Source organism: Liolophura sinensis, chromosome 1 (genome assembly GCF_032854445.1).
Source record: "Liolophura sinensis isolate JHLJ2023 chromosome 1, CUHK_Ljap_v2, whole genome shotgun sequence".
NCBI lineage: Eukaryota > Metazoa > Mollusca > Polyplacophora > Chitonida > Chitonidae > Liolophura > Liolophura sinensis.
This window is the reverse complement of record NC_088295.1, coordinates 6,888,583-6,907,846: the sequence shown is the minus strand read 5'-3', so window position 1 is coordinate 6,907,846 and position 19,264 is coordinate 6,888,583. Positions and strand designations below refer to the sequence as shown.

The window sequence follows — 19,264 nt, the reverse complement described above, 5'->3', positions numbered from 1 at the left end:
GAGTGCTAAGCGCCAAGCAAGGCAGCAACAAGTACCACTTTTAATGTCTTTGGTAAGACCCGATCTGGGTTTCATCCTGGGTATCCCTAATGACATTGTGACATAACATTACACAAGATGAGTCATACAATTACATTCTTTTATACTTTACAACATTATACATGATCTTACACACAAGAATACAAACTGTGAATAGTATAATGAAAGACTGTGACATATTATACATGCTATGTGCAAAAGGAAAAACTGTCACAGCTGTGTCAAAAAGTGATGCAGAATTAGACAACAGCATCTGGTAAGATTGTAACAACATCTGTGGCTCTGATGTGGCAAATACATAGTGTAGTCCTAACAAAAGCATAAGACCCACTGTTAGCCAATTATTTCTAATGACCCTTTGGCACGTTTCAAACAAAATAAGTACTGTACATGCAAGATCAGCATATCACAACAGACGATTCACATATTTTGCTTGAAAACGAATAATTATCACAATCAGTATGATTGCTTTCTAAGCTTTTTTCATGAGAAACTATGGATAAATTAAAAATGGTCTAAATATTTAAGCAGTTATATGGTTTCTCCTTTGGCATTAACTTCAGAAGACCATTCTGTTAAATTTCACATTGGCATGCTTCAGAATATGAGCAAAACTGTAGTCCAGTTGTGTGGACTGTAACTTTTGGCTGGACACAACAGCTTATATTACACAAATGCACACAATTAACATCTAAAACTCAGAGAGATAGCAGATGTCCATGAAGCAGAACTGTGTCTCATTTCTAACATTATTTGGCCAATTTTTCCATCTCTTTCCTAGTTTCCGCACCACTCTCCTTTGCTTCCTTCACCATGTTATCATATGTTTTTGTCTGAAGTGCAAAAGAAAAGAAAAAAAGAAATTACGAGTACAATATCTTGTGGAGGACCGAATACTTTGGAATGATAAACAACCTCAAAATGGGAGATAATTTAACAAATATAACAAACATACAAACTCCACCACAGTATCTTCTGACAGTAGAGGGGAACTGAAATGAATGGAAAGAAATACTTGCCCTTCTAAAATCAAACACACATGTACATGAACAGGTTTTGCTTTGGTGAAACACCACAGAATCAGCCTTCCATGACCACTAATGCTTCCCAGCAAGAGCCATGTTTGTAAACCTCTTTTCGGGCCCTAATTTGAACAGGCAAAAGATTTTTGAAACATGTCTGCAGAGCAGACATGAATTCTTGGTATCCTCTGACAATACACTGTCACCAAATCTAATTCAGTTCTGTCACCTGAATCTGGTCCACCATTAATCTCACACACAAGCGATCGGCATTTTTCTCTTACAGTCACATGTGCCTTTAAAGCTTGAACAACTGAATGACCATTTAAAACATTAACCAGACACGGAGATCTACTCACTACATTTTCTGACCAATCTGCTGAGTGAGTTTGTCACACTGGATTATGGTATTGATTCATTTATGTGATAGGTGTTTTTATGTCACTCTCAAGAATGTTTCACTTTTATGACGGCAGCCAGCATTATGGTTGGAGGAAACCAGGCAGAGTCCGCAGGAAACCCACAACCATCCCCAGCTGCCAGACCTATACAGGCTCTTGGGTCACTGTGCCGCGCCAGCATGTGAACAACTAGGCCACGGAGGCCCCATTACGTATTTGAAAGTTCATGCCACCTAAATTATTGAAAATAACTTACAGCATATATTTTTTGTATTGCAACTGTTAAGTGTAAAAAGTCCTCCACTGGTAATTTTTCTACAGGTTTGTCATAGTTCAGAAATGGACAGGATGGAGAGTGGCTCTTGTGCTCTTTCCTGAAATAACATCAAAACAAGCCTGGAAAATAAGCAGCCAGACAAAGACAGTGTCCTGCACCAAACAGTATTTTGACAGGGGCCAAATGTTTGATACAGGACAAAACTGCCATGTTAATAACATTGTAACTTTTTAATAAACGTTGCAGCTGGAAAATTTGCCAGTTATTTCCAGTGCCAACTGTATTTTTAGACTTGTACAAGAACACTTCATTTTACAGTCTTGTTTGTGGTAAAAATATTTTGATTTATTTATTATGCAAGCCTGACTGAAATGCTGTGGTTATGTAAATGCACCTGAGCTGACTTTAAACATAAAGGGTGTACAGACTCTTCAATGAATTTTCCAACGTACAGCTGTTATGGCATTCCCAAACCTTACATTGGAGTCAGTCTTTCTTGATTCAACTATTAACATGCAAAAAGACAAATGCACCAACCAAGAAAGTACAATATCACAGTATATTATATATCTTTTTGAGTTTTCTCACACCTCTATGGGCATAAAGATTAAAATTAAAAACAGGACAGCATAAAGCATAGCTACCAAGGGTCATCGTCAGGTTCCCAGCCATCCAATTCTTTTCCACACACAAAACATTTGACAGCATCAGGTTCCTGCTCTGTTGGGCAATGGAAAAAGCCAGCCTCTGCCATCTGCAATAGTATACAATAGCAAGTCTAGATCAAACAAGAACGGTGGTAGCTTTGGGTGAAAAGTAATATACTTTGTACAGATAATGTTGCGGGTATTGCGTTAATCTTGAAGTAGGTACATATCCTGACAAGCAGTCAGGAGAATCCTGAGATCCAACGTATATGTATCACATGGAAGACGATCCTATGAATGAGATTTAAAAAATGCTTTCTCCTGATAATGTATAAATAAAGTGTCATGGATAATGCAGTGTTTATTCATGTTGCAACCAATCTGTTCATCGATACTAATCCGAATATTTCTCAATGTACCGGTCAGTGTACTCGGACTATAAACTGAACGATCACATTCGGCAGCCAATGCGTAAACAAGTTTGACACCCGTTTCCTGGCCGTGGCAAGGGAAAAATTAAGCGTAGTTGTTGTTGCTACATATCCGAACGAATGTCAAAAACTGGTAGAAGTTGACACTAACCTTGTCTGGAGTACAAGAGCAGCCTTCCTGATATGGCCAATTATGAAAGGACGCTAGTCGCTTCTCCGTTAAATGCATAAAATAATCTTCCATTGTTGTCATTCTGCAGTCCAATTCTGAAAACTTTATGCTGTGTTTTTTCAAATCCTGGCGGGATGTCACGCGCCTGCGACCAATTTAGAAGAGTGTGTTAAGGGGACGTCACTCTAGATGTAGAACTCGTAGATGACAGCATGTACTTATTTATTTGATTGGTGTTTTTCACTTATATTGTGTCGGCCAGCATCATGGTACGAAGAACCGGGCAGACCCCAGAGGGGAAGCCAGCATGAGCATGTGCCCTGTTTATGGTCAGGGAACACCATAACAAGTATCTTATCAACTTGTGCCCTTGTTTATGGTTAGTGGTCAGGGAACACCCATCATACCATAACAAGTACCTGATCAACATGTACCCTTGTTCATGGTTATTGGTCAGGGATCACCCATTATACCATAATAAGTACCTGATCAACATGTACCCTTGTTTATGATTAGTGGTCAGGGAACACCCATCATACCATAACAAGTACCTGATCAACATGTACCCTTGTTTATGGTTATTGGTCAGGGATCACCCATTATACCATAATAAGTACCTGATCAACATGTACCCTTGTTTATGGTTATTGGTCAGGGAACACCCATCATACCATAATAAGTACCTGATCAACATGTACCCTTGTTTATGGTTATTGGTCAGGGGTCACCCATCATACCATAACAAGTACCTGATCAACTTGTACCCTTGTTTATGGTTAGTGGTCAGGAAACACACATCATACCATAATAAGTATCTGACCAACTTATGCCCTTGTTTATGGTTAGTGGTCAGGGAACACCCATCATACCATAACAAGTACCTGATCAACATGTACCCTTGTTTATGGTTATTGGTCAGGGATCACCCATCATACCATAATAAGTACCTGATCAACATGTACCCTTGTTTATGATTAGTGGTCAGGGAACACCCATCATACCATAACAAGTACCTGATCAACATGTGCCCTTGTTTCTGGTTAGTGGTCAGGGAACATACATCGTACCATAATAAGTACCTGATCAACATGTACCCTTGTTTATGGTTATTGGTCAGGGGTCACCCATCATACCATAACAAGTACCTGATCAACATGTACCCTTGTTTATGATTAGTGGTCAGGGAACACCCATCATACCATAACAAGTACCTGATCAACATGTACCCTTGTTTATGGTTAGTGGTCAGGAAACACACATCATACCATAATAAGTATCTGACCAACTTATGCCCTTGTTTATGGTTAGTGGTCAGGGAACACCCATCATACCATAACAAACAGCTGATCGACATGTGCCCTTGTTCATGGTTACTGGTCAGGGATCACCCGTCATGCCATAACGAATACTTAATCAAGATGTGTCCCTGTTTATGGTTTATTATATAGTAGGTCAGGGTACACCTATCATACCATAACCAGTACCTGATCAACACGTGTTCTTGTTTACGGTTAGTGACAAGGAAACACCCATCATACCATAACAAGTACCTGATCAACTTGCGCCCTTGTTTATGGTCAGTGGTTGTGGGACACCCATCATACCATAACAAGGACCTGATCAACATGTACCCTTGTTTATGGTTTGTGGTCAGGGAACACATATCATACCATAATAAGTACCTGATCAACTTGTGCCCTTGTTTATGGTCAGTGGTTGTGGGACACCCATCATACCATAACAAATAGCTGATCGACACTGTATATGTAGAGTGCTTTTTGGCCCTGGTATCTAATACAGGAATTTTTGGCCCTGGAATCAAATACAAGACTTTTTGGCCTATAGGATGATGAAGGAAGCAGGAGCGTGTGGAATAAAGCATCTAGCCCTTTGGCATATTACTGATGGCCACACAAGTACTGCTTATTTTCACCAAGGCCCTGGTATGTAATACTTCCTGGTCCAAAAGCCTAGATTAAAGCCGAAACTTGTGTGCATTCTAGCCAGGAGTTGTGTACCTTACTCAATGAGCTACACCCCTAACACCAGACAGGGTTTTTCCTGCATGATTCGGAAGAGATGGAACTCTGTCCAGAAGACTATTGTTCCTTGGCTCTGTGAATTGGTCATTTCTGGTAATCATGGTAAATATTTTTAAAACAAGACACAATTTGGTCCTAATAAAATATTATTTATGTACTGTTACACAGACTGAAATGAATCAGGTTTATAGAAGCCCCCATACACATGGAGCAGTACAGTCATTATTGGTCTTTCGCTAACCTGACACAGATAATGTTCTTTCCATTGTTTATCATATCCCATGTGCAGAATATAACATTGTATAATTCTTATCAAAAAATTTTATAACTATTTGTTTGGGGGTTTGTGTCAGCATTGCGTACATTCCAAAACAAGCAATAAAAAGACAGTTGTTGCTGTTTTTGAGAGTTCTAGCAAGTCCCATTCTTCATCACCTCATATGCAGCGACGGTCTGGCTGGCAGATTGGATTTCCTCAGGTGTTTGTTACATGATGCAGTCAGGCGATTGTCAGGTTGTACTATACTGGTGTGTCGCCTCAACAACCCAGTGGACATGGCATTTCTGGATGGTGCAGGAGCAAACTTTGTCTGACCTTTGGATAATATAGTTTCCCACTTAAAGAACTGACAGCCTGCAGACTTTTTACTCTGTACCAAATCTGGCCTTCTGCCGGAAGGACAGCTGTAAAAACATCGTCCTTGGTTTGGTCCTGGTGACTGGACAAGGCGCCGCTTGGACCGCTTCCCACAGAGGCACAGCGGTGGGGTGATGCTAGCAGAGCTCCAGCATTTGAGTGACTCGCCCAGAGGCCTTGTGGCAGCCACTGGGGTGACCATACCCATCTGATGAGCCTTGTACAGAGGACTTGGAGTCCTGTTTCTGTTAACAGAAGTCGAGTTGACACAAGATGGGCTTGGTTGTTTAAGGCTTGGTACCTGATTTTCCTTGTCAAGCTCTAGGCAGGATGTAGAGCCTGAAGTCTTACATCCAGGAGTATTTACCAATTTTGCATTCAACAACATGTTCTTGGATTTCAAATCCGCTACTGACCTTGGTTCAGAGTATTGTTTTGTTATCCTGTTGAGGAGTACATTGTCGCTACCAGATGTATTTGAAACTGGTGCTTTATTTGTGAATATTTTGTTTCCTGATCTACTTGATACAGCACATGCTGGTTTAGCGAATACTGTTTCCCCTGATCTATTTGACATGGAACATGCTGGTTTTTTGAATACTGCATTCTCTGATCTACTCAGCACAGTGCTTGCTGGTTTAGTGAAAACTGCATTAACTGATCTACTTGACACAGCGTTTGCTGGTTTAGAGAATGCTGCATTTTCTGAACACCTAGGCACAGAGCTTGACACAGTACTTGCTTGTTTAGTGAATACCGCATTCCCGGATCTACTTGACATGGCACTTGCTGGTTTAGTGAATACCGTATTATCGGGCCTGTGTAACACTGTACTAGTTGTCTTAGTGAATGGCATGTTAACGGGTTTGCTGGATACAGGAGATTTGGGTTTTTTGAAGACTGTACTTTCAGATATTCTGGACTCTTCTGAAGATAGTGTTGATACCGTGAACCTGCCAATTTCTGCACGTCTATCACATTTGACTGATGTAGCTCCGATGTCGGAGTCTGTCGAAGATTTTGACAAAGAGTTTGGTATGACTCTGGGCTGTTTTCGTACTGGGGATCTGAGAGATGGGGAGGTTAGACAGGAGGTAACTGGGGGTAATGGCCTTTTGAACAGCTGCAGTACTGAGGTATCCTGCATGTCGTCAGCTGGCTGCAAGTCACTGGTTCTGCCTGGACTCTTTTCCTGTGCGCTCACTGACAACCCCACACTGGACCCTCTGCCCAGCTCCTGAAGAAAGAGTAATAAAACTGAGTAAACAAACAACTCTTACATCCTTGATAAAAGTGGTTTATTACAAGAATTTTTACATCCATAAAGCACCATCAGATGAGTACAAAAAGTGTTTGCTAAGTTTAAGTTTGTGATAATATCAGGTAAAACAATATAAGCTATTTTATTTCTAACAATGACACAGCACAAAGTATTAAAGGTTAACTGAGGAAATAAAGTTATAAAGATGATTGCTCAAGATGGTATTCACCCCATGTACACAAAACATGACAAGTTTGTACATATCACAGTGCTGTAGAACTACATTTCTGTTCATGTCTAACAACAAAAGTAGCACAATAAATAACTGTAGTCACGGCAGACAGTTTGCGAGACTATCTCCTCTGGTTGGCTAGCAAAGCTTCCTTTGATGTATTACCACCTTTGCTATCCTACCTTTATAGTTTTCTGGTTGGCTAGCAAAGCTTCCTTTGATGTATTACCACCTTTGCTATCCTACCTTTATAGTTTTCTGGTTGGCTAGCAAAGCTTCCTTTGATGTATTACCACCTTTGCTATCCTACCTTTATAGTTCTCTGGTTGGCTAGCAAAGCTTCCTTTGATGTATTACCACCTTTGCTATCCTACCTTTATAGTTCTCTGGTTGGCTAGCAAAGCTTCCTTTGATGTATTACCACCTTTGCTATCCTACCTTTATAGTTCTCTGGTTGGCTAGCAAAGCTTCCTTTGATGTATTACCACCTTTGCTATCCTACCTTTATAGTTTTAGTGACATTCAGGATGCAGCCATCACGCATCATGCGCCAGGCAAGGTGTGCTGTGTTTCGAGCATCGTCTACACCTACAAAACATGACATACTTACTGTACTCGTAACAAATATCTTCTTTGGTCATAAAAAATCTCAATGAAAAATGCATAACCTTTGGAAAACAATTAAATAATTTCTTTCGTGAGACATATTATTGGTGTAGGCTTTTTCAACAATGATGGACAGTAAAAATAAGATACAAAGAATTTCAACAGATTCAGTTTTCGGCTCTCTTCCAAATGACCACATTGTAGATGCAAAAATAAACAAAAGGGACATTATTTTTTTTTTTACTGCAGTCGAGGAATGAAGTTTACCAGATTACATGCAACAACAACAGACGGCTTGTTGGCATACTGAAGTACAGACACATATTGAAGACAGACAGAAGATGGCCCCAAACCTGAGTGCTGCCTTCCTGAAAACTCAATCCCCAAGTCCTGCAGGGCTCCATTCAATCCATTTGGTTTACGGCTGTAGAAATTCTGATAACATACATTGAAACCTCTGTGTATTACAGATTTGCTGCTGGGCTTCAATGACAAACACAGAATAATACTACTCAATAGTCAGCTAAGAACTATTTATAAGCACATAACCACGTATTTGTTTTCAAATTCTGATCATCATGCTCCATACACCATACATGCACCATTTAGTATACATGCACCACGTACTATTCATGCTCCATTTACTAGACATGCACCATTTAGTATACATGCACCACGTACTATTCATGCTCCATACACCATACATGCACCATTTAGTATACATGCACCACGTACTATTCATGCTCCATTTACTAGACATGCACCATTTAGTATACATGCACCACGTACTATTCATGCTCCATACACCATACACGCACCATTTAGTATACATGCACCACGTACTATTCATGCTCCATTTACTAGACATGCACCATTTAGTATACATGCACCACGTACTATTCGTACTCCATTTACTAGACATGCAACATTTAGTATACATGCACCATTTAATGTCGGCACATTGTTTCCTTTTTCAAAGTTTACTCTGCTTCACAATATTCAACCAGAAAACAATCCTACACAGAATTCAAATAAAATAGTCTGTGCACTTTAACAAAAACTGGAAAAAAACAAAACAGATTGCAACAGCAGATCTCACTTTAGGCAAATGTCCTATAAGTTCGTTCGCATGTTGCAGCCCAGTCATTTTCATATTGAAATTTGATAAAGCACTGTTAATGCAAGTCTGTTGCCTTGTAATCAAGTTCGTTGTTTTAAAACTTTCAGGCTTCTATTACATGTTCAGTCATTGTTATGTTGAAATTACATGTAGAAAACACACTGTTAACACGTCTGTCACATTGTCATCAAATTAGTTACTGGATACATTAAAACCTTGTGCTTTCTTGCACTAAGCTGAGGAGATGGGTGGTCTGTTATTTCTCAATTACCTCTAAGTCTTTAATATCATATGCTACACCCTGGTCTTAATATGTTAGCACCACAAATAAAGAACAAACTAATATAATCCAGTTTAGAGGTCAGTAATTAATCCTCAAAGGATTGACATTAATGGGATTAAGGTGGATTAAGGCAGATTAGGGCATGCTAAATCCTGCAGGTGAGTACTTATCTAACAGTACATTATCCTCTAGCCTAATCCCCCCCTCCCCTTCCCCATTAACTCCCACCCCCACCCAACCCAAGCAGACCAGGAAATACTATCCTGATCTCTACTCAGGCCTAAAATCCCCCCTGCTGAATGTCATGACCAGTATATAAGCCACAGGACAAGTCATCTGCTACATTTTCCCTGACACACCAAACAATTACTTAGTAGTCATGGAGAACCACAGCCTAGAGGATCAGCTACACAAAGCTGAGCTCCGCTTCAACCATGCCTATGCCCAGATCGTATGTCTCAACCAGAAGCTGGATGTCTATGAGAATAGCTTCAGTACAGCCTGCCCTAAGACACAGAAGTCATTTCGTTACAATCTCCGTCTGCAGGCTGGCGTGACACTAGGGGTGAGGGGGCTACTTATAGAATACGCTTGTACCATGGCTGACCTGGTGGCTGATCTAAGGTATCAGCTTTATGGAATTGAAGCTCTGGAGGACATGCTAACTGCCTAGCAACAACAAATAGCCTGCAGAAGTGGACCACAATGGCTCTTCTAAGAGCCAACCTCAACCTGCCGAAAGGGCACTTTCTAAGAGCACCAAAAGAACTTGGAGCCAAACTAAAAGAACTTGGAGCCAAATAGGGCATCTTTATGGATTGAGGAATTGCCTAATTTTGTCTTCTTTAATCAAACAAATCAGAATCTATCAGAGAATAATTCAGTACTCTTACAATACAGATAACCAGTCTCAGGAGAAACTCTGAGTGAAATCTCGCCCACAGTTACCAACCTTACCCTGTATGTGGCTCTCAGGTCAATCCAGCTGTTCAGATAGGCAGGTTTCATTATCTGCTTCCTCTTACACTCATACTGTAAACATACGCTGAGATCCCAGTCTGTAACATCAGATACACCAGGACACTGGCTTTTGTTACTGAACACTTACTTTACTTATTTACGTACTTATTATAATGTTCCACCTATATTACAACTGTCAGTTTTATGGTGGAAGAAACCAGAGTGCCTCAGGGGAGACCATTGGTAAGTTACTGGTGTTTTTCCATTCCCATAGAAAACAGGGCAATAGAGGAGTTCTGAGATCAGATTCTTTTGTCATTTCAGATAAAAAAAGTCCTATTGAGTCATACAACTTGTCAAAAGAGTTACTGATCCTCTGTCCTGGGGTGTTTGGCAGGCACAAATGACAACCCTTTTCCATCAGGAACTTTATACAAGTAATTCACCAACATTCCGCTCCTCAATTTTCTTCATCGTTCATCTACTCCAAAACATTTTCATGAAACATCAGTCTCCAATGTTACACTAGGATTTCTATAACTTTTAGCAATAAAAGAATTCAAACTCGAAACTCATCCACTCTGGGATGAAACCATCACACCATGAAACAGTTCCTGATATACCTGCTTTCAACTCGTTTTGGATACAGTTTATAGCTGGCTACCCTTCTCTCAAGATGACACCAGGTACCACAGAGCATGTCAGTTTGCTTGACTAGCATGTAACATCTGAATGTTTTTTTTAAATAGCTTACCTGACCAGGTAACAAATGTCCCCTTCACAGGATGAGGTGTCCCAGGGTTAAACAACACATTCTTCTCTCGGTTCAGTTTCTCTATCCAATGCCCAAACTTCTTCATACACAAAGACAGAGGAATACCATCCTCAACCTGGGCCTGATCAGGTATGAGAACAAGATTATAAGTCAAATACCAGTATATAACACCCGACTCTCTCGACTTTCCACATGTAGTCCCGTTAAAACTGGGAACCACATAGCATTTTTTCTCTTCATCAATTCCTGCACATTGAAATTTTGATTATTTATCCACCTTATTGCTACATGTATTCAAACTCCATGCACATGAATGTACATTTGAAATACTTCTCAAGTGATGTAAAGCCATCATGTCGTGACATTCTTTATAGGATGGAGTTCAGATTATGTATGAATGGAAGTAATCAAGAGGCCCACACTAAAGAAAGACTTTCAACAAGTAAAAGACAAGATTTCTAATATGTGACACAGATATTTACATCTGCAGGTTATGTGATTTCTAACATGTGACACAGATATTTACATCTGCAGGTTATGTGATCTCTAACATGTGACACAGATATTTACATCTGCAGGTTATGTGATTTCTAACATGTGACACAGATATTTACATCTGCAGGTTATGTGATTTCTAACATGAGACACAGATATTTACATCTGCAGGTTATGTGGTTTCTAACATGTGACACAGATATTTACATCTGCAGGTTATGTGGTTTCTAACATGTGACACAGATATGTACATCCACAGGTTATGTGATTTCTAACATATAACAGAGATATGTACATCTGCAGGTTATGTGAGTTCTAACATGTGAAACAGATATGTACATTCACAGGTTATGTGATTTCTAACATGTGGCAGATATTTACATCTGCAGGTTATGTGATCTCCCAAAAACTTCATGTAACACCTCACCTTAGTCTTATAAGCATTGTTGACTACTTCCTTTCAAGCCAAGGAACTCTCAAGTATCAAAATTTTGTAGTGTCATTTACTGATGCCTTGTTCCTTTGTACTTTCTCACTGTTTACAGAAGTCACTCAGCACACAGACCTTACCTGGGTGATACCAGTCAGGTACTTACAGAAGTCACTCAGCACACAGACCTTACCTGGGTGATGCCAGTCAGGTACTTACAGAAGTTACTAAGCACACAGATCTTACCTGGGTGATGCCAGTCAGGTACTTACAGAAGTCACAACACACAGACCTTACCTGGGTGATGCCAGTCAGGTACTTACAGAAGTCACTAAGTGCACAGACCTTACCTGGGTGATGCCTGTCAGCTGCTTACAGAAGTCACTCAGCACACAGACCTTACCTGGGTGATGCTAGTCAGGTACTTACAGAAGTTACTAAGCACACAGACCTTACCTGGGCGATGCCTGTCAGGTACTTACAGAAGTCACTAAGTGCACAGATCTTACCTGGGTGATGCCTGTCAGCTGCTTACAGAAGTCACTCAGCACACAGACCTTACCTGGGCGATGCCAGTAAGGTACTTACAGAAGTCACTAAGTGCACAGATCTTACCTGGGTGATGCCTGTCAGCTGCTTACAGAAGTCACTCAGCACACAGAACTTACCTGGGCGATGCCAGTCAGGTACTTACAGAAGTCACTCAGCACACAGACCTTACCTGGGTAATGCCAGTCAGGTACTTACAGAAGTTACTAAGCACACAGACCTTACCTGGGTGATGCCAGTCAGGTACTTACAGAAGTCACTCAGCACACAGACCTTACCTGGGTGATGCCAGTCAGGTACTTACAGAAGTCACTAAGCACACAGGCCTTATCTGGGCGATGCCAGTAAGGTACTTACAGAAGTCACTAAGCACACAGATCTTACCTGGGGGATGCCAGTCAGGTACTTACAGAAGTCATTAAAAACACACAGGCCTTACCTGGGCGATGCCAGTCAGGTACTTACAGAAGTCACTCAGCACACAGACCTTACCTGGGTGATGCCAGTCAGGTACTTACAGAAGTCACTCAGCACACAGGCCTTACCTGGGTGATGCCAGTCAGGTACTTACAGAAGTCACTCAGCACACAGACCTTACCTGGGTAATGCCAGTCAGGTACTTACAGAAGTTACTAAGCACACAGACCTTACCTGGGTGATGCCAGTCAGGTACTTACAGAAGTCACTCAGCACACAGACCTTACCTGGGTGATGCCAGTCAGGTACTTACAGAAGTCACTAAGCACACAGGCCTTATCTGGGCGATGCCAGTAAGGTACTTACAGAAGTCACTAAGCACACAGATCTTACCTGGGGGATGCCAGTCAGGTACTTACAGAAGTCACTCAGCACACAGGCCTTACCTGGGTGATGCCAGTCAGGTACTTACAGAAGTCACTCAGCACACAGACCTTACCTGGGTGATGCCAGTCAGGTACTTACAGAAGTCACTCAGCACACAGACCTTACCTGGGTGATGCCAGTCAGGTACTTACAGAAGTCACTCAGCACACAGACCTTACCTGGGTGATGCCAGTCAGGTACTTACAGAAGTCACTCAGCACACAGGCCTTACCTGGGCGATGCCAGTCAGGTACTTACAGAAGTCACTAAGCACACAGATCTTACCTGGGGGATGCCAGTCAGGTACTTACAGAAGTCACTCAGCACACAGACCTTACCTGGGTGATGCCAGTCAGGTACTTACAGAAGTCACTCAGCACACAGACCTTACCTGGGTGATGCCAGTCAGGTACTTACAGAAGTCACTCAGCACACAGGCCTTACCTGGGCGATGCCAGTCAGGTACTTACAGAAGTCACTCAGCACACAGACCTTACCTGGGTGATGCCTGTCAGCTGCTTACAGAAGTCACTCAGCACACAGGCCTTACCTGGGTAATGCCAGTCAGGTACTTACAGAAGTCACTAAGCACACAGATCTTACCTGGGTGATGCCAGTCAGGTACTTACAGAAGTCACTCAGCACACAGGCCTTACCTGGGCAATGCCAGTCAGGTACTTACAGAAGTCACTAAGCACACAGACCTTACCTGGGTGATACCTGTCAGTTACTTACAGAAGTCACTCAGCACACAGACCTTACCTGGGGGATGCCAGTCAGGTACTTACAGAAGTCACTCAGCACACAGGCCTTACCTGGGCGATGCCTGTCAGGTACTTACAGAAGTCACTCAGCACACAGACCTTACCTGGATGATGCCTGTCAGGTACTTACAGAAGTCACTCAGCACACAGATCTTACCTGGGCGATGCCTGTCAGCTGCTTACAGAAGTCACTCAGCACACAGGCCTTACCTGGGCGATGCCAGTCAGGTACTTACAGAAGTCACTCAGCACACAGACCTTACCTGGGTGATGCCAGTCAGGTACTTACAGAAGTCACTCAGCACAAAGGCCTTACCTGGGCGATGCCAGTCAGGTACTTACAGAAGTCACTCAGCACACAGACCTTACCTGGATGATGCCTGTCAGGTACTTACAGAAGTCACTCAGCACACAGGCCTTACCTGGGCGATGCCAGTCAGGTACTTACAGAAGTCACTCAGCACACAGATCTTACCTGGGTGATGCCAGTCAGGTACTTACAGAAGTCACTCAGCACACAGACCTTACCTGGGTGATGCCTGTCAGCTGCTTACAGAAGTCACTCAGCACACAGGCCTTACCTGGGTAATGCCAGTCAGGTACTTACAGAAGTCACTCAGCACACAGATCTTACCTGGGCAACGCCAGTCAGGTACTTACAGAAGTCACTCAGCACACAGACCTTACCTTGGCGATGCCTGTCAGGTACTTACAGAAGTCACTCAGCACACAGATCTTACCTGGGCGATGCCAGTCAGGTACTTACAGAAGTCACTCAGCACACAGATCTTACCTGGGTGATGCCAGTCAGGTACTTACAGAAGTCACTCAGCACACAGATCTTACCTGGGCGATGCCAGTAAGGTACTTACAGAAGTCACTCAGCACACAGACCTTACCTGGGTGATGCCAGTCAGGTACTTACAGAAGTCACTCAGCACACAGACCTTACCTGGGTGATGCCAGTCAGGTACTTACAGAAGTTACTCAGCACACAGACCTTACCTGGGTAATGCCAGTCAGCTGCTTACAGAAGTCACTCAGCACAGGTTGTTCACAAGGCTGTACGTAGAAGTGGAATTCTGACTCGCAAATTCCAGAAGAAGTGTTCAGTAACACAGCCGGGAATTCAACTGGGGGAACAGGACGTTACAAATTAATTACACATACTCTAGGCCTCACCAAAAGAAAGTGTCAATGATTAAAAGATTCTGCACAAGTATTTCTTATAAAATACAAAACTGACATATGATATCTGGCTTAGAGATATGTATTAGACAAACACAGGGCAGGTTTTACTACAATGATACTTCCATCACTAGAAGATCTTTACATGTATGTGCTGATTTGATTTCAGTTTCTTCGAACACAATAACTGAAACCATGTGTGGTGATAACTTACTAATTTCCTGAGTGCGGAATTTTTGATCCTTCCAGCAAGTTGATTCAAAATCTATCACAACCAAGTATTGAAAAAGCTGTCCTAAAATATAGTAACAGAGCACAGCATTAATAATGTAAACAGTATCATCTGCCTTCATTTACCAGTACAACATAAAAACATGTTAATACATGTACAATCCAGTATTCTCAAATACAAACAAGTTCTTTAATCATTTACTTTTTTTCCTCACACAAAAGAAAATCATTGATATCAGAATATAAACAAGTTAATTACGACCAGAAACTTTGAAGGAGTACTGCTTAACTGACTGTTACCAATACCTAAAGCAACAAATAAGTTGTGACAGAGGAGGCATTGCTTAGCTCACTGTTAACATCTACATGAACTGTGTAACGGGTTCATTCTGACAAACTCTGCTTAACTCACTGTTACCAACACAGCCTCTCACCGCAGGACCCTCAGCTTTTGATCGTCGGCGCAACAGCCCCATTTCTCTGTAACAAACAAAAAAAAAAGGCTGGTCAAGTCCTTTATCTATTCGTATTACAGACACATATATGAAACAGGGAATGTTTACAAGTGACATACAGACATCAAGGAAAGATGAGCTCTGAAGTGAGTGGTAAATACACTGTATATTTGCTTCAGGCTATTTGTCTACAAATCTGTCTGTTCCGGAGACATCCAGGATTTTCACATTCCGATAGCAAACGCAGCATGTTTCATTCTACAAGACGGTCAGGGATTGTTGTTGTTGAATGCCATACTCAAGACTTTTCTCTTACATACAGTTCGTGATGGCCCCCAGTTTTTTGAGTGGGGAAAACTGGAGTGCCCAGCGTAAAGTGCAGACCTTTTCAATTTAATGGAAAACTTTCCTGAGTATGAAGTACAAATACGCATATTATAAGAAGCTGAAGACTAGGTGGTGGCAGGAGGGAGCCCGGAGGCACGTGGTGAGCTAAGTCAGGCAACGCACTGATCTGTGATAAGTTTGTGTCAGATATACGGTACCTGGCTAGTTCCTTTGTTGTCTTCATCCTTATCTTCACTGTGACACACCACACGTAAGACTGCCACAGGGAAAAACCAACATCAGTTCATGAAACCTCCAAATTCTGCCTACCTTCCAGGACTCATTGTTTCATGCATTAAACTCAACTCTTGGAAAAAAAAAAATCATTTCCAATCATACCTTAGACATGAATACTTATCAAACAAAGTATTCTGACAGTTGTTTTCCCAAGTACTTCATTGAGAGCAAATGTGAGTGGTTCATATCTTGACAGAGGCATTACTTATGGATAACAATTCCTGGATTTATTGTGTTGGTGACGTTTCGATGTAGGTTCTTACATCGTTATCAAACCATATGAACATACAGAGATACAAGACAACATATAAACAGTAAGAGAGTGAGTGGTGTCAACAACAGGCTACAATGTAACATAGATAGTAACTTCAGGGTAATGGCTTCAGGGTTTAAGGCGGTCACTGTCTAATCCAATGAGGTCATTGTAGGCGCTAGGAAATCCAGGAATTGTTATCGTTATTGTTAAAAGTAATGCCTGTCAATCTATACCATCCCAATTCCTAAATGCCTCTGAAAGAAGCCATAGGTTCATATCTTGTTCATCTGTTCATGTAGAATGAGTTCAGTAAGGAAGGGAGGATATGGATACAAGCCCCATCTTACACAGTAAATGTCCCAAACAGATGACAAACCCCTTTTGAACCCATTAACTGGCATTTAACACCATACCTAAGAAAGCTTTTTGATGACTATCAGTCTCATGGGTGATTGAATACGGATTACCAGTATCCTCAGTAAACCACCAAACCTTTGGTAAGTAATGGACAAACTCAGTGAAACTCCCCGACCTGCCATGTGCAGATTTTTATCCACAGAGCAAGTTCGCTGTGGGCAAGTAATCTCCAACAATTTTCAGTTAAGATAGAATAAATGGTCCTATGATGAATGTTGTTGATCTCTTATTGTCAAAACAGTCCCCAGATCAGTGAAAGCAGGAAGGCAGGGGTAAGGCAAACACAAGGCTGTTGTCTGTCTTGGGACATTGAGTCACTTCTCAGATACTCACTGTCAAAGAAGATTCTTCAATGAATAGATGTCACTCTAGCACACGACAGTAGTTTGAACTTTACAAATCCAAAACATTTTGTTGTCTGCGGCAGTTGTAAAAACTAGGCCGACGGTTTTGTTGGTCACTAACCCAGTCACCCACTTCTCTGATGATCACTGTACAACGGAGACTCTTCAATGAATTAAATCACTCTACCACGTGACAGCCACCTAGTCTTTAAAATAGCCCCTTTGTGGTTTGAATTGTTAGCCCGTTCAGTGCTTGAATGATTATGACTTAACACCACATTATCAATATATATCAGCCATATCATGGCCATTCATAGCCCTGGATGCCTATGTTCTCTTCTTTCAGAGGCATTTAGGAATTGGGATGGTATAGACTGACAGAGGCATTACTTATGGATAACAATTCCTGGATTTATTGTGTTGGTGACATTTCGATGTAGGTTCTTACATCGTTATCAAACTAGATGGAAAATCAGCCCTCAGTGACCACATCAGAGCCCATCCAGAACACCAACTCCAATGGAACACAGTTCAAACCTTACAAAACAACCAGTCAGACTATAAAAGAAGGAAACTGCTGGAAGCCATCATGATCCGACGACACAATCCACAGCTTAACCGAGACAGCGGGTACCACCTACCGAGCGCCTACAATGACCTCATCGGATTAAACAGTGACCGCCTTAAACCCTGAAGCCATTACCCTGAAGTTACTATCTATGTTACATTGTTGTCTGTTGTTGACATCACCCACTCTCTTACTGTATATATGTTGTCTTGTATCTCTGTATGTTCATATGGTTTGATAACGATGTAAGAACCTACATCGAAACGTCACCAACACAATAAATCCAGGAATTGTTATCCATAAATAATGCCTCTGTCAGCCTATGTTCTCTGTCGGACTGGCACTTGAGTGTATGCGACAAACTCACAAACATATTTATAGTTTTGAAGTGATGTCATAGCTGCTCTGAGCCAATCATCAGCACATTCTTTAGTCACCTTACTAGAGTACTGGACGGATGGTCGTGGATTTCCGCTCAGCCCGGTTTTCTCCCACCATTATGCTGGCCGCCGTCATATAGGTGAAATATTCTTCAGTAAGGACTTAGGCATAAAACACCAACCAAATGAATAAATAAATAGAGCACTGGAGGTAAATATAAACCGAAATAAACCCAGGCCTTGAATATTATTTTAGCATGGATAATGAAAAACAAAGCGTTTAGGTAGGAATTTTTTCTGGGATGGTACCGGTAATCCCAATGTGCCTATAACCTTCAAATATGATACAGTTTCATTGTCCTGCAGTAACCTACGTTAAACTTAAATCAGCATTACTCCCATTTAGCTCCTTGTTATTTATCAACTCCTGGTCCTTGTGAGGAAGCCAGACCCTCAAAGCTATGAACATGCGAGCGCCAGGCCACACAAAAAATCGAAAACATTTATCCACGGCTAGAGAGCGATCAGGTTACACTGCAGGCCTGTAATACACAGCGACAGGAGAGTTTGTACTCCAAACATCAACAACATATGAAAGAACGTAAGGAGACCTTGCGGTGGGCGCATATGGTGACACCAGTATCGACAGTACAGGTCAACAGAACATGTTTCTGTTTTCTGTACCGGTACGTAAACTCAAAAGCATAAATGCTCAACTTACTTCAAGTTGAACAACGCGCTCAGAGTGCACGTCATGTCAAAAGTGTAAAACGTATATAATTACGGAAATCTGAAATGTATATTCACTAAACAGA

The 19,264-nt window shown here is 41.6% G+C and overlaps 2 protein-coding genes across 10 annotated transcripts; both read right to left on the bottom strand.

Annotated features, from left to right (window-relative positions):
- Positions 1-122: 122 nt before the first annotated feature.
- On the bottom strand, positions 123-3,122 carry LOC135461450 (baculoviral IAP repeat-containing protein 5-like). The gene is made up of 4 exons (XM_064738558.1): positions 2,969-3,122; positions 2,384-2,493; positions 1,719-1,836; positions 123-872 (listed from the first exon to the last, which is right to left on the bottom strand). Exons 1-4 carry the CDS (start codon positions 3,068-3,070, stop codon positions 789-791), a joined length of 414 nt encoding a protein of 137 aa, XP_064594628.1. The 5' UTR covers positions 3,071-3,122; the 3' UTR covers positions 123-788.
- Positions 3,123-5,167: 2,045 nt separating this feature from the next.
- LOC135481775 (ERI1 exoribonuclease 2-like) lies at positions 5,168-19,181 on the bottom strand. Of its 9 annotated transcripts, none has more exons than XM_064761473.1 (10): positions 19,061-19,181; positions 16,406-16,554; positions 15,818-15,885; positions 15,389-15,469; positions 14,992-15,119; positions 10,885-11,026; positions 10,128-10,228; positions 8,121-8,202; positions 7,664-7,749; positions 5,168-6,905 (listed from the first exon to the last, which is right to left on the bottom strand). In XM_064761473.1, exons 2-10 carry the CDS (start codon positions 16,429-16,431, stop codon positions 5,463-5,465), a joined length of 2,157 nt encoding a protein of 718 aa, XP_064617543.1. In that variant the 5' UTR covers positions 16,432-16,554; positions 19,061-19,181; the 3' UTR covers positions 5,168-5,462. The 9 variants fall into 9 exon arrangements, with proteins under 9 accessions (XP_064617543.1, XP_064617545.1, XP_064617544.1 ...); XM_064761475.1 differs by having other exon boundaries at positions 19,171-19,181; XM_064761474.1 differs by having other exon boundaries at positions 16,406-16,464; positions 18,507-19,173.
- Positions 19,182-19,264: the final 83 nt, after the last annotated feature.